The sequence below is a fragment of the Aquarana catesbeiana genome, linkage group LG10 (genome assembly GCF_042186555.1).
Source record: "Aquarana catesbeiana isolate 2022-GZ linkage group LG10, ASM4218655v1, whole genome shotgun sequence".
Classification (NCBI taxonomy): Eukaryota; Metazoa; Chordata; class Amphibia; order Anura; family Ranidae; genus Aquarana; species Aquarana catesbeiana.
The window spans coordinates 179,888,222-179,911,151 of record NC_133333.1 but is presented as its reverse complement, the minus strand read 5'-3'; the positions used below and the strand labels follow the sequence as shown (position 1 = coordinate 179,911,151).

Here is a 22,930-nt window from a genome sequence, read left to right as displayed (position 1 = left end):
GCCTGCTACCTGGACTATGCAAATAATTAGCTGTAGCAAGAGGCAGTATGTTTATGAAGGGCTGGAGAGTGGTACAATAATGAGTGTCTGCAGGTAACAGTGTACCAGGACCAATATTATGGCTGTGCTGGCTGTCTCTGCCTGGACAATTTCTATGGACAAATGCTTTGGCTGTGCTGACTATATCCTTGTGCTGACTATAGACAATATTCCTGCCTGCTGCTTGGATAATTACTATTGCTGTCGCTAAGCACATCCCTGACTGCTGCCTGGACCAGTGCTCTCTTCTGTGGACACTACTAAAAGCACAGGTAATACTTTTTTTTTACCTTTTCCGCAATAGAATTTATTTTGGATTGTAATTCTTGGTATGTACATGCTATGTGTTAGAAATATGAAGGGCCTTCAAAAATGATAGGTTGCCAGGAAATTATCTATGTAATGTATGCTCCTAGAACGCCTGATGGTGCTACTTGGATGTTGGGCCTCTGTATGTGGCCAAGCTGTGTAAAAGTCTCACACATGTGATATCCCCATACTCAGGAGGAGTAGCAGAATGTGTTTTGGGGTGTCATTTTTGCTATGTGTTGGAAATATCTTATAAATGGAGAACTTTGTGTAAAAAATGCGTTTATTTTTTTTCCACATTTTCCAAAAACTTCTGGAAAAAAATAACCGTTCAAAAGACTCATTATGCCTCATAGATTATATGTTGGGGTGTTTGCTTTCCAAAATGGGGTCATTTTGTGCGCAATTCCATTGTCCTGGTGCTCCAGGGCCTTCAAAAGTGTAATAGGTGGTTGAGAAATGAGATGTGCAATTTATGCTCGTAGATCGCCTGATGGTGCTACTTCAATGTTGGGCCTTTGTATGTGGCCAGGCTGTGTAAAAGTCCCACACATGTGGTATCCCCATACTCAGGAGGAGGAGCAGAATGTATTTTGGGGTGTAATTTGTTGTATGCATATGCTCTGTGAGAGAAATAACCAGTTAATATGATAATTTTGTAAAAAAAAAAAATTCCTTTTGCAAAGAATTGTGGGAAAAAATTACAACTTAAAAAACTCACCATGCTACTTACTTAATACCTTGGAATGTCTACTTTCTAAAAAGAGGTTATTTGGGGGATATTTGTAGTTTTTTGACTTGTTAGTACCTCAAGAAATGAGATTCACCTGATGTACTGAAGGCTTGATCAGATGTTTTCAATTTTCGGTGATTGGCACCATAGTTTGTAGACTCTATAACTTTCACAAAGACCAAATAATATACACTAATTTGGGTTATTTTTACCAAAGATATATAGCAGTATAAATTTTGGCCAAAATTTATGAAGAAAAATTACTAATTTGCAAAATGTTATGACAAAAACAAAGAAAAAGGCAATTTTTCACAAAATTTACGGTCTTTTTTTATTTATAGCACAAAAAATAAAAAACCCATTAGTGATTAAATACCACCAAAAGAAAGCTCTATTTGTGTGAAAAAAGGACACAAATTTCATTTGGGTACAGTGTTGCATGAGTAATTGTCATTCAAAGTGTGAGCGCACCGAAAGCTGAAAATTGGTCTGGGCAGGAAGGGGGTTTAAGTGCCCTGTATTGAGGTGGTTAAATAATGGTGAACTTAGTGCCAAAAACTTACCAGTGGCCCTCATCAGGGTAGGATGGTGGATCAGTGTAAATGTTAGATTTCAGATTTATGTAAATAAGAATTTCATCTAAAGAGTATTATTTCATTATTTGTATTTGTAAATTGACCCATTCCCTGTTAGGTCTTGTTAAATATTACATGAAAACCAATTCATAGACATGGATGTAGAGAGCAGTTCTGTTTCTTTATTTTGTTTAATTTCCTCATTCTTAATTCTAGTTTATTTCATTTTCTATTTTACTCTTACTCTTTTCCTGTTTTGTTTTTGTTATGCCCTACTGAAGCAATTTCTCATATGCATGCAATATATGTCCGGGGTATTGGTTTTTACGCAAAAGTTTTGCTTCTTATAATATCATATTGGCCTTGAAACCTTGCAATGTATAACTGATTACATTATGAATACTTAGCCAAATAAAACAACAGTATAACACTGTTTTTCTATTTTTTTTTTTTAAGTTATTGTTTCACATGAAAGAGGATACTTTCCTGTTTAGGCAAGGTTCACATCTGTGCAGGTCCATTTATTATTTATTACTGAATTGGCTGCTGTAGCTGTGGGAGACGCAGGGAAAAAGTCCCTGACAATTTTTTTAAAACGTGGCTGCATGGAACCACATGATGCTGCAACACCATGAGGTTTCAATGAGGATATTTGCCAGCACACCACAGATCAACAAGTAGCGTCCAAACTGATTTATTGTAGCATGATCACATTACAGAGCAAGTAGTGCAACGTTTCGGAAGTCACGCAGGACCCCTTCGTCAGGCATGTGATGGCATGCCTGACTAGGGGTTCTGCGTGCCTCTGAAATGTTGCACTACCTGTCCTGTGATGTGATCATGCTTCAATAAAATAATCCGCTTGGACGCTACTTGATGATCTGTGGTGTGTTGGCAAATATCCTCGTTGTGACTTTCTAAACCAGTTTCTAGCTGGTGTTTGCTGCAGCACCCAAATCTTCTAGAACTTTATCCAGGAACGTGTGCGATGGGAATATGGAGTATTACCATGAGGTTTCACACACCCAAAAACTTGCCATGTTTTTCCGATGCATGAGGATGCCATTAAAAATGAATGGTACCCCTGCATGTCTGCAAAAGAGCAGCGTGGTATGGGTGAACCTAGGCTTACACTCTTCTCAAACGTAATCTGTAAATAAATCTTATAATTGTCTTCATCACATTATGTACCACTTTCTGACATCTAATGTTTGCCAAGTATGACCTGCAGTTTAGAGTACTTCCTAAAGTTTGTATTTTTATTGCAGGGGATGACTGGCAACTTTTGGCCCACGGGGCAACTACAATCCAGAGGCCCATGGTGCAGCGACTCAGCCCCCCTCCCACTTTCCCTGTCTCCTTCTGCAACCATCCGAAGCTGAAGTTCTAATCCATTTGGCTTGCTGCACTTAGTCTGGGTTCTCAAACTAGCCAGCAGGGGCAGCGGGGGAGCCGAGGAGGCTCAGTTGGGGCTGACTGGGGAAAGAGAGCCTCCAGTGGGGCACGGAGCCAACCTCTATTCAGACACGGCATACACCATCCATGCCGGGGGGGCGGCTTGGGCTTTGTCCTCGTCCTCTTTCCGCACCTGGTAGGACATCGGTGGTGACTTTTTACTGCTCTTCACCAGGAAGCTTTGAGGCATGTCTGTGGCAAAAGTGGTACAGCCTTTTTACGGGGAATCAGAGCAGGACAATTGCCCCCCCCCCCCCCCCAATCCACCCCTGATTTATTGCCAGTAGTCTTTAATTTCTATACCTATTTTCTGGAGACTTCTATGCCTATACAGTGGAACCTTGGATTATGAGCATAATCCATTCCAGGAGAATGCTTGTAATCCAAAGCACTCACATATCAATGGGCGTTTCCCCATAAAAGTCAATGAAAACAAAGATAATTCGTTCCACATTGACTTCTATTGTATGCAGTACCGCATGTGGCCAGAGGTGGGGGGGCGGCGGAGAGACTCAAAAATACTCGAAGACGGCTCGGATGCACTTGGAAACCCTCGGAAAGGCTTGGAAACACAGGAACAATGTATTTCCGAGTGTTTGTGAGTATTTCTATAAGTGTTTCTGAGTGCATTTGAACAGCTCCGATTGTCACCGACGCCCCCACACCTCTGGCACACTGCACACCCCAGAGGCTTGAATCCTGCTTGTTTTGCGAGACAAGACTTGCAAACCGAGTCAGGACTTTAAAAAAATAATAGCTCATATTGCGAAACGCTCCTTAACTGTGTTACTCGCAATACAAGGTATTACTGTATAATGTAACAACATATTAACTGATTTTTTTTTTTGTTTGTTTTATATTTGTCAGACTTTTTGTTTTAAAATTAATTAAACTGTCACAATTACTCCCTGAAATAATCTTAAGGGTACATTGAGAAATAGTTAGTTTTTTTTAAACACACCAAATGTCCTGATGTCATGAAAAAAGAGAATAGCCTCAATTAAACATTAGCAGAAACCAAATATCGGTGCCATCATCCCGGTATTAAAGAATTAAGGGGATATAGGGGTGGTGGCGCGAAGGCAGTTGCTGCCACTGCCTCTTCGCGCATGCACACCTAAGGTTGAAGATTGGGACTATCTCGGCACTTGGTAATGACTCACATTTGAGAAAAACATAAAAAGTATAAATTTTAATAACTACAATACAAAATTACAAAGTAGTATATACATGCAATATTAAAACCAAATGTATACGCCACACTGAACACAATTACTGACAGGGACATGGATGGGGTCAAAGCTCTGGAGGCCAGAAGGGGTGGGTGTTGGAAATGCAATGTGTCGAAGCGTATGGATGCTCTTCTGTCCCGGAGACAACTCGGTGGAGGTGGTCCTCTGAGATGCATTCTGGGCGAGGGTATTTATGGGACAGACGCCATATTGTGGGGTTCGTTTAACAGTCACCTGCTGGCCCTCCTGGCTGACAGGTATGCGTTAGAGAAGCAATCTCGTGGTCCTCCATTCCGGAGGCCCACATCGCTGTGGCGCAGGGGTGGGCCCAGAAGCTTGTCTGGGGCCTACCACAGCAGCCGAGGAATGGTCCTGAGCTGTCTATCCAAAGGGAGGAAGCTGGACAACCGAGGAGATCCCAGGGGAGGACCCATCATGGAAGGATCATGCGGAGCGCTGGTCTGGAGAGGGGCCTGGTGACTCGGTTGGAGGACGCATCCTAAAAAGTAACTTTACAGCATAGTGTTGCCGGGTTGGCTTAAAGGGTCAAGCACTGTGACTGACGTTCATCGCAGAAAAACCAATACATCCTGTGGTAGAGGATCGCACGGGTTTATCCCAAACAAGTCTGTGGCAGAGACTTTTGTTTGTGCTATGTACTGGCTGCTAGGCAAGTGAGAGAGGCCTATCCAGGCGAGCAAAGAGTGAGTCCCACGAGGGGAGCGCATTCTATTATAATATCCAAATTCTACCAGGACATTTGTCAAGAACCTTACAAGAAGATATTTGAGTTTCTTCTGCAGTTTCCCTTCTGCCTCTTTCCTGCTATTTCCTTAGTAAATTGTTCAATAAAGCATTGAAAACGTAGTCAAGTGTTGGTGCGTGTATCGTCCAGAGGTAAACTCAACGCAACCCCTAGACCCGGTGCCGGTAAAACAGAGGGAAGGAGAGTGAAGGTAACAAGCCCGCTTAAACCAGCAGCTCCACCGAGAGTTAGTGCTACACACAGGGGCGGACTGACAACTCATGGGGCCCCCGGGCAATAGGAGATTATGGGGCCCCCAGGCAATAGGAGATTATGGGGCCCACAGGCAATAGGAGCCACCAGGCAATAGGAGATTATGGGGCCACCAGGCAATAGGAGATTATGGGGCCCACAGGCAATAGGAGATTATGGGGCCACCGGGCAATAGGAGATTATGGGGCCCCCGGGCAATAGGAGATTATGGGGCCCCCGGGCAATAGGAGATTATGGGGCCCCCGGGCAATAGGAGATTATGGGGCCCCCGGGCAATAGGAGATTATGGGGCCCCCGGGCAATAGGAGATTATGGGGCCTCCGGGCAATAGGAGATTATGGGGCCCCTGGGCAATAGGAGATTATGGGGCCCCTGCCCCCTGGGCAATAGGAGATTATGGGGCCCCCAGGCAATAGGAGATTATGGGGCCCCCAGGCAATAGGAGATTATGGGGTCACACAGTATACACACACACATACAGTATACACACACAGACACACAATATACACACACAGTATACACACTGAAAAGGTACTAGAAAGGCGGGGCAGCTATAATCTTGGGATTTTTTTAATAAAACACAGATTTTTACATACTGTCCCTGGTTTTATTGAGGCTGGCAACCCTGATGGGGCCCCTTAGCGGCATGGGGCCCTCGGGCAGTGCCCGAGTGCCCGAATGGTCAGTCCGCCCCTGGCTACACACACAAGGGGGCAAAAGTTGGCATAAGGTGAGAAAGATAAACACAACCCTGCAAGGCTCGCAGGGACATGCGGGCACAGGGGAGGAAGCAACATATGGGGTGGTGAGAGAAGACACATCCCTGCATAGCTCGCAGGGACATGTTGACACACAAGGGAGGAGGAGGTGCAGGGGGCGATGGAAAGGCACATCCCTGCACCACTCGCAGGGACACAATGACACAGGAGAGGGAGGGGTACATGGGGTATCTTACTTTTTACTCTTTCTCCCCCCTCCCCTCTGTCCCCCTTCCTTTGTTCCAATTCTTATCATTATCACTTCAGTTTCCCATATTCTCGGTTCATCTCACCCGGGTGTGCACCGCTTTTACTTCCTAGCTTCCAAATAATCATTTTTATCATCTATTAACCAGAATCTGTTCACAATCCCCCATGTCTTCCGTGGGGGGATTTGTGTTGGGTCCTGCTATCCCATTGAACCTGCCTGAGTGGGTGAGCCAGTCTTCGATCCTGTTATTATTTTTGTATCATGTTGTTTTGTGATTACCTTATTTACCTTAATATATTGTTTACAAATTAAAGATTACCAATTGTTTTATAGACCTATCCCTCCTGAAGAAGCAGTTCTGACCGTGAAACCGGTCGAGGAAAAAATCCTGTATACCCCCCTCTACAGAAACTTTGTGGGTTCTACCCGTCAGTAATTGTGTTCAGTGTGGCGTATACATTTGGTTTTAATATTGCATGTATATACTACTTTGTAATTTTGTATTGTAGTTATTAAAATTTATACTTTTTATGTTTTTCTCAACTGTGAGTCATTACCAAGTGCCGAGATAGTCCCAAATGTCCTGATGTGTGAATTTCAAATTAGCTACAAAGTTGCAGTTCTGCTTCCTCTTTCTTTTGGATAGTTGTATTCTCAGATGCAGTTTTCCTGCTATTTCAAAAGTACCTAGGCAGCAAAACTCACATGAAGGAATCTGTTTCTAGTTAAAGGGGTAGTAAACCCTCACGGTTTTCACCTCAATGCAGTCTATGCATTGAGGTGAAAAACCTCTTGTGATGCACCAGCCCCACAGAGCCTCCCTTTTACTTACTTGAGCCCGATCGTTCCTGCCCAGGGACGAGCACACCTGCTCCAGCCATTCTCGGGTCCTGATTGGATAGATTGATAGCAGTGCAGCCATTGGCTCCGGCTGCTGTCAATCAAATCCAATGATGCAGGAGCCGGGGTGGAGCCGAGTCCTGCTGTCTGTGTCAATGGATGCAGCAGCAGGACACGGGAGCGCGCCCACGCGGGTGCCCCGAGGGAGAGCGCTTCTCGACGGGGCACTCGAGAAGAGGAGCCAGGAGCGTCGCTGGGGGACCCCAGAAGAGGAGGATCTGGGCCACTCTGTGCATAACCAACTGCACAGAGGAGGTAAGTATGATATGTTTGTTTAAAAAAAAAAAAAAGTGAACCTTTAGTTGTCCTTTAAGGTGATTTTAAGGGCATTTTTTTTTTTTAAATTAAGATAAAAATATTTTCTACTTACCTGCTCTGTGCAATGATATTGCACAAAGTGGTCTCCTACCTCCCCTTCTGAGATCTGCTGCCGGGACTGTCTGCTCCTCTTCGCCTCCTTCCTTGCAAGCGCCAGCAAGCCGTAGGCTGAGGGGGTGTGCTCCCATGCAGGGCTGTATGCATCCATAGAGCTTTGAGAACCGAGTGATCGGCAGTGTTTGATCACTCAGTTCTCAGTGTTAGGGCCGGCGGGGACAGCCGATGCTGCATCCACCTAGGTAAGTATGATTCAAAAAATAAAATCATTCCCATACTTCTCTCTGTCCTCTCTTTTTTTTTTTTTTTCAAATATGTTTTTTATTAATACCCACAACGGGCTACAACCGGTTATTACATGTATACAAGAGGACACAGAAAACAACATGCATAGTACACACATTTTCAACTAAAAACAGTTGACTGTATGAACATTCCTAGAAGTCGTCAGGAGAAAACATCAATAAACTGTACTATCTAGTGGAAATAAGTATCTATGATAATTAAGAGTAAATAGAACTGCGGGAACAATGACCAAGTCTGCTGTTTCCTTCTGTCTCTATACTTCTTTTTTAGGCTCAGTTCACACTGGAACCAGCTGCGGATCGCACAAGAACGCTGTGCGTCCCCATTCTCTGGTTCAGGGACGAATCAGGGCCGAATCTTTGCCTGAATATGGCCCTGAAACTGAGCCAAAGACGCACAGCGTTTCTGTGCAGTGCGCTCTGCAGCTGCTCCGGAGATATGTGAACCAGCCCCATAGAGAGCCGGTCACATTCTAATGCTATGCGAATTGGATGCGGAGAAAACAGCATCCAATCCGCATAGGTGTGAACCCAGCCTTAAGGTAAAAACTTTGTGACTTTAGAACCACTTTAAAGCCAAACTGCAGGAAATGTAAAATGCTTTCTTGCAGTGGGGATGCCCCTGCATTGCAAGGGTTGAATGCTCATTTAGGTCTGGAGGACAGAAATGCATTTTACTTAACCGATCCTCCTCTCTGCCACCAAAAATGTTAAGAGTGTTCAGCATGTGCTCTGGAATCACATTCTTTTATAACACAGGGAAGGCACAGAGTGCACACATATTACAACCAACAACAGCACTTTTAATCCTTACAGGTGTACTGTAATCCCTTCCAACAGAGGTGAGATAACAGTTTCTCAGTTTCTCAATCTAACATTCCTGGTTTAAGGCTTGGTTCACACTAGGCCGAGTCCAAAGTCGAGCAACTTTCAGCACAACTTTGGAGTCTGATTTTGATGTGACTTTACACTTTGTGGCATTGAAGTCGTCTCAATGTCGGACCGAAGTCATAGCCCCGGTTCACACTCCGCGACTTGTCATGCGACATTAGAGTTCAAAGTCACATGACAAGTCGCACCCCATTAATTGCAATGGAACTGCTCTAATTGGTGCGACCCAAGTCGCCCTGACTTAGACAAAGGTTCCTGCACTACTTTGGTGCGACCTCAACATGACTTGCATTGACTTCTGGTAAAGAAGTCGTATACAAGCCGCGATGAAGTTGCGCAGGGAAATCGGATTCAAAGTGGCGTGACTTTGAAGCCGTCGCAGTGTGAACAAGGGCGTACAGGAACCTTTTCTAAAGTCGGACAGACTGTAGTATCAGTTAAGGCAGCTCTCATAGGGAAACATTGAATTTCACATGTCATCTTACTTGGGTTCTCACAAGTCGGATCCTATGTCGCATTAGTGTGAACCGAGCCTAAGTGAGTATTGATCTGATGATCGTGGCAGACAGGTGTCCATCGGCCAATAGTCCCCAGGCAAGCAAGAAAACCTCCTAATTGCTGTAGTTCTCCCATGTGATAAGTGACATCGGCAATGCCTGCCTACACTATCCTCCCATGTACATTGACATAAACATCTGGTAATGAACTTTCCATGTGTGCCCTTGTGTGTCATCTGTTCCCTGTTTAGGCCCATTCTGGTGTTTCAGATGTATAGCCACCTTGCTTTAATCTGTGGTTCCTTCTGCTAGACCGTATGTACCACTATATGCTATAGAAATGTTGGGGTGGGTGGAAGTGTAGTGCGAAACGCTTCTAACACCTCTGGAAGTTTGTCAGATTCTTTTAGGTAGATGCAATCTGCTGTCTACACTGCAGGTGGTGCACAACCACAGCGGCAATGCAGGGGGGAGAGGAAGTCATGGGGAAAAGGGTTCCTCTATGGATTCCTGAGTCACTGGGGAGTGATCTGATTGGATGCTGGCTGCCCTTGTGACTCTGGCAGCCATCTTATTTGTGGCAGAATCTATTTAAGACCCTGGGGTCCCTTGGTTTAGCACGCTCTTTGCAAGTGGGTAGAGTTACCCCGTCTGCTAGGGACAGCACTAGCGATAAGGAAAGGTTCCTGATGAGGGAATGCGTAGGGTCACATCTCTCTGAATACCTTCCTGATTTGGCACCAGGTGGCCAGGCCACATTCTGTCCCTGTCAACAGGCGCTGTCAATTTGGCCGGAACCTACTTCTTCACATTATTGCAAACTGAGTGTGTCCAGCTGAGTAGCTGTCCCACCGGGTTTGTTGTGAACTGTTGCTGCATCACTTCAACACAAGTTTTATTTTGCACCTGACTGTGAATTATTGCCACGCACCACGTTGCATCCCACCTACATGCTGAAGGTTATTTCTTTTTTCAAATATAAAGTTTATTCAACTCCAAACAGGGGCGAAGACCCCAAAGTACAATCATTAGTGCAAATACAGGCTTGATTACAGTGAATTCAACAAAGGTTAGATATACATAGGGCAGATAACATTACATGTGTAAGCTTGAGCATTAGAGCATGTGTACATCTCTGATTGAGCACACATCTGTTAGGAACAAAGTTTATTTCAAGTAACATAATGTCAGGGCATTCCTCGCCAACTTTTTCCACTTTTCTTAAGGATAAGAAAACAAAAAATTAAAAGGGGAAATAGTAAGAGAAGAAAGGGGGGTGAAAAGACCTGGCGGTAGCTGAGTTAGTGAATTATGAGGGTAAGGCCCTGTGAGGCATAGAGAGGTGGATTAACATCCTAGTAAGTGTTGTCCTTCATCAGAATAGATGAAGATGTTCCAGATATCCCAGGTCTGCTTGTGGGCCTCTTGTTTGTGTTGTGCAGTAAAAATCAGATCTTCCATTTTCTTGATTTCCTCCACTTTACGTAGTCACAATGCTATGGATGGGGGGGGACTTTGTTTCCAAAGGAGGGGAATGCACCCCTTTGCTGTGTTTAGTAAATGACGTACAAGAGATTTCCTGTATGCCTTGATGGGGATCGTGGAAAGGTGTAAGAGAAAAAAATGCGGCATCGTCAGGGATGGTATAATCTGTGAACTTTTGGGTAATGCGCCTGACCTCCTCCCAAAAGTTCCTCAACTGAGGACATGACCAAAAGATATGGATCAGGGTTCCCTCGTCCCCTGAACAGCGCCAGCACCGTCCAGAGGTGGATGGGAAACATTTCTGCAGTCTGGAGGGAGTCAGGTACCAGCGTGTGAGTAATTTGAAATTTAGTTTCTTGCACTCTAGTGCAGAGCGAGGACTTGAGGGAGAGGGTAATGATACGTTGTCTTTGTGTCGTCGAGATGAAGGTTATTTCTTGAACACAGCAGAGTTCAGCAATGTGACTAGTGGGAGGGGTGCTGCTTTTTTTTGTAGTGAGGACTTCTGTTCACTTTTTTAAATAGCGACAGCTTCCCTTTAACACTATGCTTTTTTTTCATCTCATGGTTTACTCAGTTCATGTGATTGGTCATATTTTATTTATTACAAACTTATTTGACAAATGACAGGAATGAAATTTTTACACATCTGCTGCACCAGTGACTGTTTTTAAATCTGAAGCATTAACACTGTAAATAAAAAGTAATAATTTATTCTAAAATATGTAAAACTTATAAGTACAATAACATTTTTTTTTATCTAGTACAAAGCATGGTGGTTTTTGCAGATGAAATTATTGAATTTCTTACACTTTTTTTTTTTTTTTTTAATTGTGACAACACAACAACAGAAATTTTTAAAAACGTTGGCAGGTGAAGGGAAATGGAAAGAAAAGAAGTATTTGTTGGGGTTTAAGTGGAGATAACGTGGGGTTAAAGTGTATGTCAATGTAAAATATAAAAATACATATTTATTACATATCTTCAATACATGCATATTTCATCATGTTTTATCCCTTTAAACACACTACAATTACAAAGAACTAACTGCTGGGGCTTATTCAGACAGACAGCCAAGGGGACAGTGTTTGTACAACAGTTTTACCACCTTCCTACCACCCACAAGCAAGGGCATGCATCTGCTCAGGCTGTACCCATATGGCAAAAATTAAATGACATGTCAAGTGAAAATACACAGCTGCTGCGGCGCAGCGGTATTTTGAGTGTTAAAGCAAATGATTAGGAGGCGATGTAATTACCTGTACAAATGCAGGAGAGCTATTTAGTTTCTTAGGTAATAAGGCAGATGGACATAAAGTGGAAAATCATACAATAAAGATTTAGTCCTATAGAAGAGCCTTTTCACAACCAATGTTTAGTTGAATCCTAAGCTCCTTCCATGGATTCTTAAGGATTACTTCCGCAGTGACAAACTGATCTCTCACCTACACTGACCACCAATGTAAGGTGTCTATTTTACACTATCCACTAATGTAAGAGGTCTATTCTACACACTACTCCACTAATCTAAACCAAATGTTTCCACTGATTAGCAATGTAAGGGAGTAGCTTTTGTCTGTGAGCATTCACCCACTGACCAAATATATGTGTCTCCCCCTTTACCATCAATGTAAGGGGGCATTTCAACACTGACTACCAGTGTATGAGGACATTAGTCCAATGACAATTAGTGTGAAGATACAGTACAATATTTGATGTTTGCTTTGCTTTTAGTCCAGTAATATTATTGGTTTCATTTCATGATTGTAACTAAAATTATTTTGACAAGCAGGCATACGGTAAAAAAATGCTCTGCCCTGGATGCAAACTACTTTCTTTAAAACTTTCTATAACTGACTGATCGTGCTAATCTATCATATGCTGTAGGTACATACATTTTTAGCAGGGTTTTCTTGAGACCTGAACTCAAGATCTGCCATGACAAAAAGGAAGGCTCTACACAGATGTTGATCAATGTAATAAAGATTGTACCAAGACTATACATTCAGATTCATAAGGTGGGAGAACTTACAATCTTTAAAGCTGTATACAATCAGATTATACAGTCTTCTTTAGATTTTCCATTCTGGACATTGAAATTTTCTAGCAATTTCAATCACAACTGAACAGATCAATTCAAACATGTTTGATTCACCAAAATGGAAAGAACACCAAAAGCAGTAGACAAACATTTTTTGTACCGATTCACCAAGGAGTTAGGGCATGAGTAGGTCTTGGTTTTTGGAACCTTGCTACTTCCTAGAGGAAGAAAATTTGGACGACACAATTACTGTGTTACATTTACCAAGGAAGTGTGTTTTTCTTTATGCATATTAAGGGCTCATTTACACGTTTGTTCTGGAGTGTTGCACTAACGCAAGTGCATTATGTTGCTCATTGACGTGCATTGCTGTAGAGCAGCTCATTTATATGAGTGTGAAGCCAGCCTAAAAGGGAGGAAGAAACACTCAGTCCATTTATTTCAACAGGCATGCTTAGTGTGCATAAGCATACAAAAATGCTATGTCCTATTTTTTAAGAATACGTTAGGCTGCAGCACACACGTGTGAACTGACCACACATTCATAAATCTGTTTTTTATTTTAAATGCATTTTTGTGCAAGGAAACATATGGGTTCAATCCCAACAAGACAGACAACTGTGAAAGGACCCAGTAACCTATTTTTCTGCAGTTAACACAATCTATTTGAAATCATGTGAATAGTGCACACCAATGTCCTGCTGTTTGGTGCATTTTTGTCCCACTAAGACTCCATTCACACTTGCACGACTCCAAAGTTGCGCCGACTTTCCAATGCAACATAATGCAATAATGCGCACTGTGTGTGTACTCCAAAGACATGCTGGTAGGTTCATTGGCTTCTGTCTAAATTGGCCCTAGTATATGAATGTGAGTTAGGGACCTTAGATTGTAAGCTCCTTGAGGGTAGGGACCGATGTGAAAGTAAAATGTATATGTAAAGCGCTGCGTAAATTGACAGCGCTATAAAAGTACCTTAAATAATAACAATATATATACAGTTGGGGGTCATTTACTATAGCACTGCGGCGCTAATTTAAGGCAATTAGCGCAAATTAGTGCTAAAATAGTATTCACTATAGCGCTGGTGAGAAAATACTCCCAAAATCGTATGTACTACAGTTCCCTGAAACTAAATAGTGCCCAAATCCTCACTCTGCTAAAAGCTGGAGAATTGCACATGGAAATGTTTAGAGCATGATATAATTGCCTAAATGGTACTGAAATAAGTTGTATATTATTTAAAGATAATCTGCTTTTAAACTGTGTGAAAAGGTGATTTCTACACTGAAATATCTTTAAAAGTCTGAGAAGAGATAAATTACCCGTTTTTGTACAACTAGGTGCAAACACAACTCATGCTCAGACCTGCAAATAGCTCTCATTTTAGCTCAAGTGTCTTTTTTTTACCAGGCGCTATAGTAAATACGAAAATAAGCGCTTGGCTAAAATGCGTTTTTGAGACTGAAAATCAGCGCTATTATAGTCCAATACAAGTTTCAGCCATTGATTCTAATGGTACAATAAATAAATACTTTTAATGTTGAAATGAAATGCATCTTTCTCTGAAATAAATGTTCCTTGCAACAATGTTGCTGCTTCTATTTTGTTTTTTTTTCTCATTTATTTTGTTTTTAAGAATGCTAGAATGTGGAATGTTTTGATAAAACCGGAAAATTGTAAACTCACCTTTCCGTAATTTTCCTTTCCTGTCGCATCTTCATGGCAGCATACACTTTGGCTTGACTCCGCCCCCACAACCTGATAGGACCACATAACTATAAATTGCAGAGAAGGCCCCCGCCCCAGTATTCTCTGTATATATATCACCTCAGAAGGGTGGGCATCTGTATGCTGCCGTGAAGATGCGACAGGAAAGGAAAAATACGGAAAGGCGAGTATACAATTTTCCGGTTTCCTGTCGCATCATGGCAGCATACACTTTGGGGAATAACTCGCAGACTGGGTGGAAATGCAAAATAGGTTTATTAACAAAGAATAGAAGAGTTGGCTTGGATAACAGTTCTTCTGCAATCCACTGTCGATAAACAAGCGGAATGCACCTTGTAATGCGACATGAAGACTATGCAGTAGGCCGCCCAGGAGGTTGCCACTGCCCTGGTGGAGTGTGCCTTTAAGCTCTCAGGTATTTGCAATGTACTTAGCGAGTAAGCCTTCTTGATGGCCTTCACCAGCCATGAAGCGATGGTGCGAGAAGATGCGGCTTGACCTCTCAAAGCCGTGCAGGATGACTAAAAGGTTTTCCATCTTCCTGAAGGGGTTGGTTGCCGAAAGGTATGCCAAGATGTTACCCGTGACGTCTAATGGATGAGGATTGCCCTGCTCCGTAACAAGAGCTGGGAGATTAATTTCCTGGTTGAAGTGGAAAGAGGAGGATACCTTGGGGATGAAGCGATCTGAAGGCCTTAGGACCACCCTGTCTGGGTAGATGATTAGGTAAGGTTCCTTTGCCAATAAGGCCTGCATCTCTGAAACTCTTTTAGCCAATGTTATGGCAATAAGAAATTAGATTTTTAGTGTTAGCTCCCAAAGGGAGATGTTCGAGTGGAAAGAAGGGTACCTTAGACAGGGCCTTCAGAACAATTGAAAGATCCCAGACCAGGAAAGAAGGCTTTCTGGGGGGTCTTAATTTTAGACAAGCCCTTTGGAACTGGATAACAAGGAGATGCTGAGCACACTTGATTCTGGTCAAGGCGGATAAGGCTGACACTTGAACTTTGAACCAAGGCCATTTTCCAGGCCTGACTGCAGAAACTCCAGAATCTGACACGCTGATGGAGAGGCTGAGTCCCAACCTTGCTGTTGTGCGAAGGTAAAAAAATTTTCCCCAGACCCTCCTGTAGGTGCTGTTGGTGGTAGGCCTTCTGGCCTGGAGTAAGGTTTCTACCTCTTTCTGGGAGCAGCCCTGGTCTAGAAATCTAGCCCTTTCAGCTTCCAAGCCATCAGATGCAGCTTCTCCGGGTTTGGATGAAGTAGATGACCCTGAGAGAGCAGGTCTGCTGATAACGGGAGAGGAAGCAGATCCAATGTGCTCAACTGTAGGAGGGTAGTGAACCATGGCCTCCTCGGCCAAAAGGGAATCACAGCTACTACCGATGCCGTTGATCTCTTGAGCCTGAGTAGGAACCTTGCTATGAGGGGAGTCGGGGGGGGAAAGATGTAGCCCAGACGGAAATTCCAGCGGTGTTGGAGGCTTCTGCCACTCCTCTTTAATTAGCTCGTCCAACTCGTCGAACGGAAAAGCCTCTGGGTCTCTTATGAGATTTGGGAAATATTTTTTTCGTTTCTGGTGGGTCTCTGGGTTCGTCCCAGTTTATCGCCTCTTTGACCGATTTCACAAAAGGCTCTATCAGCGAGAAATCAAAACCGGCTGATGTTTCCAGCTCTTCATTGTCAGACGGGGAATCTTGTTCCCTTGACGTACTGGGAGGAGCGGGTGAGGCACTTTGAGCTGTAAACTTTGTATCAGGGGTTGAGACTCCAATGGATTCCCTGGTGACCGCCTCTTTTCCTTTAGTGGCTTCATCGAAGCATCTGCGACAGGCCAGCTTATCCGGAAGAGCAATAGCCCCACATATCCAGCAGGAGTTCCTGGCTGGACAGGGGTGATGTGCTGGCAACGTATGTCTGCGTGTAGGGAATCTCCTATGATAGGAATGGCTATGGCTTGAGTAGGACTTAGAGCGACTTCTTCTGCGACATCCCCTGTGGCCTGAGCCTGTGACCGGAGCGGCTTCTTCTGTGTGAGGTCTCTCTGCGTCTTGAATTTGATGATCTTGAGGACGTGATAGGGCTGACCAGTTTAGGCAGTGTTAGATTCCTGCTCTCTTTTTCAATCTTCACTACTTACCAAAAAGGTCCTCCCCCCTTACCTATTAGGCTGGCGGTGATCTGCTGAGGCAGCGGCCTCCATAGAGAAAAATAGTGAATCCACCTAGGAGAGGCACAGAGGAGTAAAAGACATGCAGAGGAAGGCAGGAAGAGAGCATACACCAGATAGGCCACTTACCCAGAAGAGGGGAGATACCAGATAAAGATGCAGCGCAAGGTAGCAGTCAAACACTGTAGAATCAGGCAGAAGCAGAGAAAAAGGGATTTGGGGCTTTTTAAATCTGCCGCAGTCGCCGCTGTAATGATGTCACCCTAGCGCGGCGTGAAGCCCAGCGCCATTTTGGAAGCTGGCAAAACGAGGAAGACGCCCAGAGACTGCGTACTGTGCGGAAGCGCCGAGGCACCCGGCGCATGCTGAAGACACATCCGTTGGCACTACAGGGCTCAGAAAACCCAGTGAAGGGAAAAAAAAGGTAGGGGGGCCGCTGCAAAACATCTAAGCCTGTTTAAGGCTTGTAATGTAGCCACTGACATACCCCTGAGACCACCAGAGTGGAGTTCCTTCCATCTAGCTCATTTAGAGGCTGTACAGGCAAGGACTTCCACCCAGGAGAGGCTTGAACCTGGCTGGGGCGAAGCGGTAAGGGGGTGCTGATCCATTCAGTCCTGACAGGTGAGGAAAAGTAAGAGAATACTGGGGCGGGGGGGCCTTCTCTGCAATTTATAGTTATGTGGTCCTATCAGGTTGTGGGGGCGGAGTCACAACCCAAAGTGTATGCTGCCATAATGCGACAGGAAATATATTTTTCTCTGTCACTTTCACTTGTTACTCTCCATCTCACAATCTTTACCCAAACTCACACAGGTGTCTTTACAACCACAAACAATACTATTGCTGATGCAAATTTAAATGGAGTCACAATTTTTTGTGCTTTTTATTATTTCCAAATAATCATAATTTGAGCCAAAAAAATGTGATATGTGTACCAACATCAGAAATAAAAATGTAATTCCCAAAGTTTTGAGGATAATATCACTATTCATTACTAATACCAGTATACACTCATCCACAAAGAACCACCAAATATCACAGAATAAATCAAGAAAAATAATGTAATTCCATCACCTGTTTGTCCAAAGAAATGCAGTATTTATGAGTATTTATGTGTAGGAGGTTTTCACATGTGGCAGCTCCGTGGCTTAGAGGTTAGAACTTCTGCTGAGCATCTGGGTTTGAATCCCAAACATGCTGCTTCATGTAGAGAAGTTGTCTCATCTTCCAGGTCCTATAACTATGTCTAAATGTAGAATTTATGTGTAGGAGGGTTCTACCACCATTGTAAATCTTGCCAGATAAAGTATTGTGACACCTGCTTTTACACACACATGACCTTTAATGGCAGCCCAGTCTTAGTCCGTAGGGTTAAAAATTGATTTGGCCCACCCTTTGCAGCTAGAACAGCTTCTGGGAAGCCCTGTCCACAAGGTTTAGTGTGTCTATGGCAATGTTTGACCATTCTTCCAGAAGTGCATTTGTGAGGCCAGGCACTGATGTTGGATGAGAAGGCCTGTCTCGCAGTCTCTACTTTAATTCAGCCAAAAGGGTGTTCTATTGGGTTGAGGTCAGGACTCTGTGCAAGCCAGTCAAGTTCCTCCACCCCAAACTCACTCATCCATGTCTTTATGAACCTTGCTTTGTGCACTGGTGTGCAGTCATGTTGGAATAGGAAGGGGTCATCCCCAAACTGTTCCCACAAAGTTGGGAGCATGAAATTGTCCAAAATGTCTTGGTATGATGATGCCTTAAGAGTTCCTCTCACTGGAACTAAGGGGCCAAGCCCAACCCCTGAAAAACAGCTCCACACCATAATCCCCCCTCCACCAAATGATTTGGACCAGTGCACAAAGCAAGGTCCATAAAGGCATGGATGAGCGAGTTTGGGGGTGGAGGAACTTGACTGGCCTGCACAGAGTCCTGACCTCAGCACAACAGAACACCTTAAGGATGACTTAGAGTGGAGACTGTAAGCCAGGCCTTCTCGTCCAACATCAGTGCCTGACCTCACAAATGCACTTGGAAGAATGGTCAAACATCCCCATAGACACACTCCTAAACCTTGTGGACAGCCTTCCCAGAAAAGTTGAAGCTGTTATAGCTGCAAAGGGTGGGCCAACTCAATATTGAACCCTATGGACCAAGACTGGGATGCCATTACAGTTCATGTGCATATAAAGGCAGGCGTCCCAAGACTTCGGACAATATATTGTATATTGCTTGTGACACTGAGCATGGCTATGGGCTTAGGGCTGGTTTCACACCACAGCGATGCAGAGAACATGTGTGAGGCTGCCTCGTGGCTAAGTGGGTAGCAATTCTGTCTAGCAGCATTGGGGTTGCTGGTTCAATTCCCCAACATGCTAAAATGCTTGTGTCAAAGTTTATATGTTCTCCCTGTGTGGGTTTCTCACTACAATCCAAAAACATGATGGTGTTTTATTTGTCTCCTGTCAAAATAGTCTCTAATGTAAGAAAGTTAATTTTGGACTTTAGATTGGAAGCTCATTGTAGCCAGGGACTGATGTTAATGTTTGTTAGCACTAATCATGCCCAGGGACTTGGACATTTCAAATTGTAGAGTTTACATTGCACAGGTACATATGCTTAGAAAACTGTTGCTTTGTTTATGTGGATGCAAATGGACTTCGATCTTTGGCTTGTAGTTGGAGATTTGATGCACATAGCCAAGGGCTAACACAGTTGCGAATAGTATTATGTGTTCATGCCCCTCAGATGCAATCACTTTAGACATACACGAAGAGACAGATTGAAAGATACTGGTGGGCATGTGTCAGTGTGCTAACAATACAACCTCTCTTATATAAAGAGCTGCAGTAGGGGGGGTTCATTTAGCCTGAGAAGGCCAGGTTTTTTGCTGTGATTTGTGGGGGAGAAGTAATGATAGTGTGCATGATGTCAAACGCCCAACTAGGGGCTGTTTTTTTGCTGAAATTCTTGTGCATTTTTTCCATCAAAAGTGAGTTTATGTGGCCATGCTGTTAATGTTGTGTGTGTATTGTTCCTGTCTGGCCAAGCAAACATGGTTTGTGAGCATCTGCTGACCTTCTACTCTTTGATCTCATTGCTTAATCATGTACACGGAAATGCAGCTTCTAGCAGAACATGGTCACGTGTGGGGGTGTGTGTGTGTGTGTGTGTGTGTGTGTGTGTGTGTGTGTGTGTATTGTGGGCTGGTGGTGGGTGTTATATTTTGAACATGTGCCTTTTTTAATTTTATGTTGGAATGCTTTGTAAGAATGACTGTTAAGTATGTTTCTATAATCTTGCAGATAAAAATTTGATGTGTTGCCCGTTATAAACTTTATTGAGCTTGTTTGTTATGGTGTTTATTTTTTTTTTCTCTTTTCTTTCTTTAAATTCGTTTTGGGGGTGGTGGTTTTGGGGAAGTGCGATATCTTTTTATATCTTATTTCTATATGTATTTGTGCACCAAAAAAACTAGTCTCTGCACCCTGGTTCACATTGATGCTACTTTGAAATCACGCTACTTCACTTGATGTAGCGCAATTTCAAAGTAGCAAGGTCAGCGCAATTTCAGGTGCTACTTGATAGATATCTGTGTGGCTACATACACAGCTGTCTATTGAAGTCACACCTGAAATTGGCAAAAGTAGTGTAGGAACTACTTTTGCATATTGGTGCCACGCTGTAAAATCTGTGTCGCATCGATTGGAACAGTGCCATTGCTGCTAATAGGCTGCAATTTAATCTATCAAATCACATGACAAATCGCTCCAATGTAAACCTAGGCTTCAGCACACCTGCAAGTAAGTGATAAAGTTAGAATCTTTATATATATCAGCTGTGGAGAATTGCAGGTAATGAAGTCAGCTGGTGGATAGGCAGTGTTGTATGTGTCAGCTCTGGTTCACATTGGTGCAAATTGACATGTCAAATCAGTGGCAACTGCACCATTTTAATTGGTGTGACTTTGGGGTGCGATTTGTAGAAACCTGCACAGATGTCTCTGATATTGCCCCCGCAGTCATTACTGACATGTGGGAATGAAAATGTGTCAGCTGAACGATTTCCTCCCACTGTCAGTGTGAACCAGAGCTCAAACTGGGCCTTTTTGGCTTTGTAATTCACCTGCTGCTATCCCAGGGACACCATTTCTTATGGAACTCCCTTAAGTTTACCTTCAAATATCATATGTAGAAATACAGATTTGCATATCTGCAAATAAACGAAAATAAAAAATACTAATCGTGGTTGGGATCAAAAGAGCGTGGTTTCACCTTCTGACCCGGAAATGAGTCATTGTAATCACCCGGAAGTTCCTGTGCTGGTCAGGATCTCCATCTAGGTGGACATGGCGAGGTCCTTCTTTAGCAAAGAGGAGGTGCTGCTGATTTGCCGGGTAAGTGTAGGATATGTACTTACTCAGTGTGGGGGTGGATGTGGTATAGATTTGGTGTGGGTGGGGTTCATTGATTTGTTTAGCATCACCACACATTTGCACACATTACTTCCTGCATTTGTTCTGCTGATGTAAATCAGTAAGGACTATGCAAATATAAATGAGAGCTCCTTTCTATTAAAATATATATGACTTGTTTCACAGTTGGGCGACTTTTCCAGCAAATTTGCACCTCCGAGTTGCATGACAAGTTGTACCCCATGATTCTCAATGATAACTATTCATATCTGTGTTACTTTAAGTCGCACCAACTTCAAAGTAGTCCCTGTACTACTTTCATGTGACTTGAGGTACATAGGTCGCTATATTACACAGGCATTCCCAGAAGTTGGGGCCAAGTTGCAGCGGCAAAGTGGCAGCAAAATAGTGCGACTTTCAGGTCGCAGCAGTGTAAATGAGATTCAAGGATAACGCCTCTGAATTTGGCCCTATTGTCACTTGTGCATTCTGTGGGGCAAATTCGTCCCTGCACTACCTTGGTTTGACTTTGATGTGATTTGAGGTCCATACACCACAATATTACACAGACATTGCTTCAAGTCATGCAAAGCTTTGCAATTTTAAGGTCGCACAAGCGCAAAAGGGGCCTTATTCAAAGGTGTTATCAATTAATCTCTTTCGGTTACTTTCACACTTGGGTCACTTTTCATGCAGCATTGGACCTCAGAGTCACATGAAAAGTTGTCCCCCGTGATTTTCTTTCATATCTATGCAACTTCACCCATGTTCATATAGCTCTGAATTGACATGTCAAATTGGCGCCTATTGACTGCAATGGAACTGTCCAAATTGGTGCGACGCCACAATTCCCAAAAGTAGTTCCTGCACTACTTTGGGCGACTTCAGGGGGCAATGTCTCACCTCCCAACTTTTTGAGATGGGTATAAGGGACACCTATTAGCAAAAGTATGTAGGCATAGGACACACCTTCTAAAACACCTTCTTAAAGGAGAATTATTCCAAAAAAAAAAATTAAACCTCCAACAAGTGCTTTTCTTTAAATCAAATAACAATATTCCTTTAGATTGGCTTTGGAATATTATATATATATATATATATATATATATATATATATATATATATATATATTTATATATATATATATATTTATTTATTCATATATTCATGGCTGAAATTGTTGGCACCCCAGAAGTTTTTCCAGAAAATCAAGTATTTCTCACAGAAAAGTATTGCAGTAACACATAGAAAAAGGAAACTGGAATTTTGAACGGGCCTTTGAATGAGGCATATCAAGGAGTTGATGGTAGTTAATTATTTGAGGATGAATTTGGGTTAATTTAGATAACAGTATCAAATCAATAGTCCATGGTATAAAAATATCAATATGCAATAATATAGACTGAATAGTGTAATCACCAAGGATTTACAAACTAATATTCATATAAAAAAATATTTAATATTTGGTGCAAAGTAAATAAAGTAATAAACAATATTGGTACAGTTGGTACAAAAATTTGATACATATGGGAAAAAATTGATAAACAAATTGAAGCATCCATTAGTTGGTAATGGATTGCGTTTCTTGGCTTTCAACAAATCATCAGGAGTCAGATGCATAAAAAACTGGAAAATATGATAATAAAATGTTTATTAGGATATAGGGCCCTCCGTATTGGTAAGAGGCAAGTAAACAAGGAACACCTGTTTCCAGGTCACTTACATATAACCGCAGTAACACGTTTTGCTATACACATGTTTATTCCCTTTGTGTGTATTGGAACAAAACAAAAAAAG

General features: G+C 42.9%; 1 protein-coding gene across 2 annotated transcripts in view; it reads right to left on the bottom strand.

Moving 5' to 3' along the window:
- Window positions 1–11,364: 11,364 nt before the first annotated feature.
- Window positions 11,365–22,930, bottom strand: part of TNFRSF14 (TNF receptor superfamily member 14) — a 199,109-nt gene continuing 187,543 nt past the window's right edge. For both annotated transcript variants that reach the window (XM_073603009.1, XM_073603010.1), the window contains exon 8: window positions 11,365–13,230. In XM_073603009.1, the coding sequence (XP_073459110.1) occupies window positions 13,178–13,230 (53 nt within the window). In that variant the 3' untranslated portion in view covers window positions 11,365–13,177. The remainder of the gene's footprint in view (window positions 13,231–22,930) is intronic.